This window comes from Bison bison, unplaced genomic scaffold, assembly GCF_000754665.1.
Source record: "Bison bison bison isolate TAMUID 2011002044 unplaced genomic scaffold, Bison_UMD1.0 scf7180017851873, whole genome shotgun sequence".
Lineage (NCBI taxonomy): Eukaryota > Metazoa > Chordata > Mammalia > Artiodactyla > Bovidae > Bison > Bison bison.
In genome coordinates this window covers 8,321-12,416 of record NW_011482446.1, presented here as the reverse complement: position 1 = coordinate 12,416, position 4,096 = coordinate 8,321, and the positions used below count along the sequence as shown (strand labels likewise).

Genomic DNA, 4,096 nt, shown 5'->3' with positions numbered 1-4,096 from the left:
TTTTAAGTTTCCAAATAGCAAAAAAAAGGGAAGAGAACATGCACAGCTATTCATAAAAGAAATACAAATGGCCAGTATATATATGAAAACATGCTCAATCTTACTAGTAATAAAAATGAAACAGTGTCATCTTAATGTATCAGATAAGCAAGAATTTAAAAGATTATCAATGCCATTATTGTTATAGATGCGGGGATACTTTATATACTGATGGTGGCAATATTGGCACAACTTTTTTATTGTGTAATTTGGCAATCTGTAAAAGTTTTTGTGTTTCCTTTGCTCTAACAGTTCTACTTGTAAGACTTTATCCTAAGGAAATAATAGAAAAATTGCATTACAATGTTGCTTATAATACAACAGTCTAAGTGTCTCTTATGGAATCATTTTTAGCTTTTACAAAGAATAAGTTAGAAAAATTGGATCACAAAAGAATATGTGTAGTATAATCCCCTTCACATAAAATCAGATAATTGTTAGCCTTCTAAATATTTTTTATGCCTACACACATACACGCACATTAACCAAGGCTCATTGGATGAGATAATATATAAAATGCTCGGCACAGTACTTGGCCCATAACATTCAACAAATTGTTGCTGTTATTCTTGTCAGCGTTCAGTAGTCCTTCCATGCTCTGCAATCAGGCAATGTGCTAAGTACTTATAATAAATAAGATACTATCTTTTTTGAGGAAGTCTCATCTCTTGGTCATCATCCTTTACCATTTCCCATTCTGCAGCTTTATTGGCTCTCAGATGAATTGTTGAAATAGAGAATGGTCAATGAGGATTGTCTCATTTGTACCATTACCACCAGAAAGTTGGTTTGAAATAATTGAAGGATTTCCTTTATTTCAAAGTTAAAACCACAAAGATTGTTTTAAAATTCTCTTTAAGATGAAGATGGAACCAGCTTGAATTCAAGTATCCTGGCAGCACTCCGAAAAATGCAGGATGGATATTTTGGTGGGGCAAGGTATGTGACCTCTATGCACTCTTTAGTGAAATGTAATGAAGTTTGGATGCTGGGTATAGTGTAAGCTGGTGATGCCTTTCTCTGTGTCTTTTAACAACATGTACCCATCATATTCTGAAGGCCTGGTATTTGATAGATTGAATCAAGGAATTTAATATTGCAGAGAAGAGTTGGAATTTTTCCTCACCCTGTTCCTTGCCTATACCCCATAAATTCAGCGGGTCAGGAATCTTACTCTGGAAGGAAGGAAGAATGGAAGGAAGGAATGGAAGGAAGGAGGGAGAAAAGAAGCTTGTTGGACTATTCAATTCTGACTGTTTTTCTTTTTTTTTTCCTAACTTTTTATTTTGAAAAATTTTAAGTAGACACAGATGTGCAAGAATCTTATTGAATACTATATACCCTCCCTCGACTCACCTGTGATTAACATCTGTCCCATTTGTGTGCTGTCTCTCTCCCTTCCTTCCTACGCTCCCTCCCTTACTCCCTTGTTCCTTATCCTTCTCCCTGTCTCACACATACATATGTGCACACACACACTTTTTTTGCCAAAGTGTGTGAGAATTAGAGATATCATGACTCTTCAACCCTAAATACTGGTCTCTGTCTTCTAAGAAAGAGGGCATTCTCATAAATGACTACAATATAATCAGCACACTCAGAAATTTTAATATTGATATGAATCTATTATAGAGTTCATATTCAAAATTACCCAGTTGTCTCAATAATGTTTTCCCATAGCTTTGTTCCTGCTCCAGATCCAATAAAAAGTCACTCACTGTATTTTAGTTATTATATCTCTTTGATGTCTTTTAATCTAGAACAATCCCTCAGCCTTTCATTAATATTTCATGACAATTTTCACTGTTGTTTTGAAGAAAGGTCAGTTATTTTGCAGAATGCCTCTCGATTTGGTTAAAATGGTATCTTGAGTCACTTTCCTCTGTCTGGGTTTACTCATTGGTGACCTCACAATTGATGTGTCTATTGTTTGCCAGCCCTTCCATAAAGAGAGTGCTTCTCTCCATATTCTTCATAATCTTCCACTCAAGACTCCATTATCCTTTCTCAATGGCTTTAGCTTCCATTGATGAATCAGTTATTATTAATGTGGTTGTAAAATGACTGTGTTTTGTAAAATGTGGTTGTAAAATTCTGTGTTTCTAGCATTCTTTGTACATGTACTAGTTGGAATCTTTCTGTAAAACATAAAATTTTTTAAAAGCTTCCCATACCCACTTATTTTGTAGCTTTACTGTCAGCATAGTCATAGATTCTTATTTTATTCTTATGTCATGCTCCATTGCATTGTTTATTTCAATGTTCATATTAAGATTTGGTCATTGGGAGCCCCCTCAAGTTGGACTTCTTTTAAAAATCAGTACTATTGAGTTTCCCTTTGGGTTTGAGTTTTGCAATTGGCTTATAAGTAGGGAGGAATATAATTTACAATCTACTATAATTCTTAAAATTGTCAGATACTGTTTTTTCTTTTCAAAATGGTCTTTTTGAGTATTTTTTGAAATGATATGACAAATTTGAGATTATTTATCTTCATTCTGTCCTAGCTTATCTTGCAGCTAATGGAAATTTTTGCCACATGTTTGGCATAGTTAACAGCGTAGTGTGTGGCAGTGTAAGACAGAAAAACTGATCTGCTGGTGGATTGTGAACACATAACTGTAGTCTTTATTAACATGGTATCCTAACCTATACTACACGATGTCTAGGAGGGCTGTAAATTTTCACTTTAAAAAATTTGTACTAATGTATAAACGTTAGTAATCCCCCAACAAAACATTTCAGGTATCTTCTTTTTCCCGCTAAACTGTGTTGTTTTAAAAAGAATTTCCTCTGATTTTCTGTGTTTTATTTACCCTCTTTTCAGGATTCAAACAGGTAAATTGTCAGAGTTTTTGACAACATCTTGTTGCACACATTTGAGCTTCATGGACCCTGGACCTGAGGGTAAACTGTACAGTGAAGACTATGATGACTATGATAATGAGCTGGAATCTGGTGACTGGATTAATGGCTATGGTTTATCCCGTAATGGTAAGGAGGCTTCATAAAGTCACTGGCTTTGCTGGACAAGAACACAAAGTATTATTGAGCATCCTCCTTAATATTTCTCACTGCCAGCAGTCTCATTCCCGTTTAATACACCTAGATTTCTACTATTGTTTGGCTTCACTTCTCATACTTCTACTTACCTCTGGTCTCTGGTCTAATATCCCTGTGGTGATTCTGGAGTATAGAGTTGGACTATCCCTTATTAAGGTTAGGAGAGGCTTCTCTCCCAGGTACATAAAATGACTGGTGCTTTAAAAATAGATGGAAGCAGTGGTGAGTGAGAGATATTTAATCAAGTATATAGTAGGAAAACTAGACATGTACATACTGCTTTTTGACATTAAAAAGCACAAAAATATGAAATTCCATTTGGGTTATATAGAATATTACAGGGACACATCAGAAACTCTGGGAAGGTCTCTATAGTTTGAAAAAACTGATTTTTGTATGCCTATAGCTTTCATATTACAAACTAGACAAATAAAGCAGAATAAAATATAATTGGCTTCTAGGCATACAAAGATGATATAGTGAGATAGTCTCATGAGGGAATAAATTTAAAATGTCTGAAAAACACTCTTTAAGTATTAAAATGCTGACCTAGGCAGGGCAAGCATTACATTATTTGAATCCCAAAGAGAGAAAGGGCTGATGGGAATGAATTATTGTTTTAATTATGTAAAACATGGTCTGCCTACTTTCTTTGTCCGGGTATTTGCCTGTTAACCTGTATGTTAAGGCAGCCAATTTCTTTATCTTAATAGTGGTATGTTGGAAAGAAGAAAAAAATAAATAAATTAGCTTTCTTCAATGAGCTAGCAAGCATAATCTTATATACAATAAACCAGCACACTAGCAGTCAGAAGGACTGTTTTCTCATTGGGTTCAGCATATACTCACCTAAGTACCATTTAATTCACTGTTTTCATAAGATCTAAAATAGTATGAATTTCTTTGTTTGAAGAGTACATTAAATACAAGGTTATTTCATGTTATCAGTAATATCCAAAGTCATGATATCTATCTTGGCATAAGCTGAGATATT

At 34.4% G+C, this 4,096-nt stretch overlaps 1 protein-coding gene across 1 annotated transcript in view; it reads left to right on the top strand.

The window, feature by feature from the left end:
- Nucleotides 1-871: 871 nt before the first annotated feature.
- Nucleotides 872-4,096, top strand: part of LOC104997118 (phosphorylase b kinase regulatory subunit alpha, skeletal muscle isoform-like) — a 7,151-nt gene continuing 3,926 nt past the window's right edge. The window contains exons 1-2 of the mRNA XM_010851692.1: nt 872-978; nt 2,867-3,033. Of these exons, the coding sequence (XP_010849994.1) occupies nt 950-978; nt 2,867-3,033 (196 nt within the window). The 5' untranslated portion in view covers nt 872-949. The remainder of the gene's footprint in view (nt 979-2,866; nt 3,034-4,096) is intronic.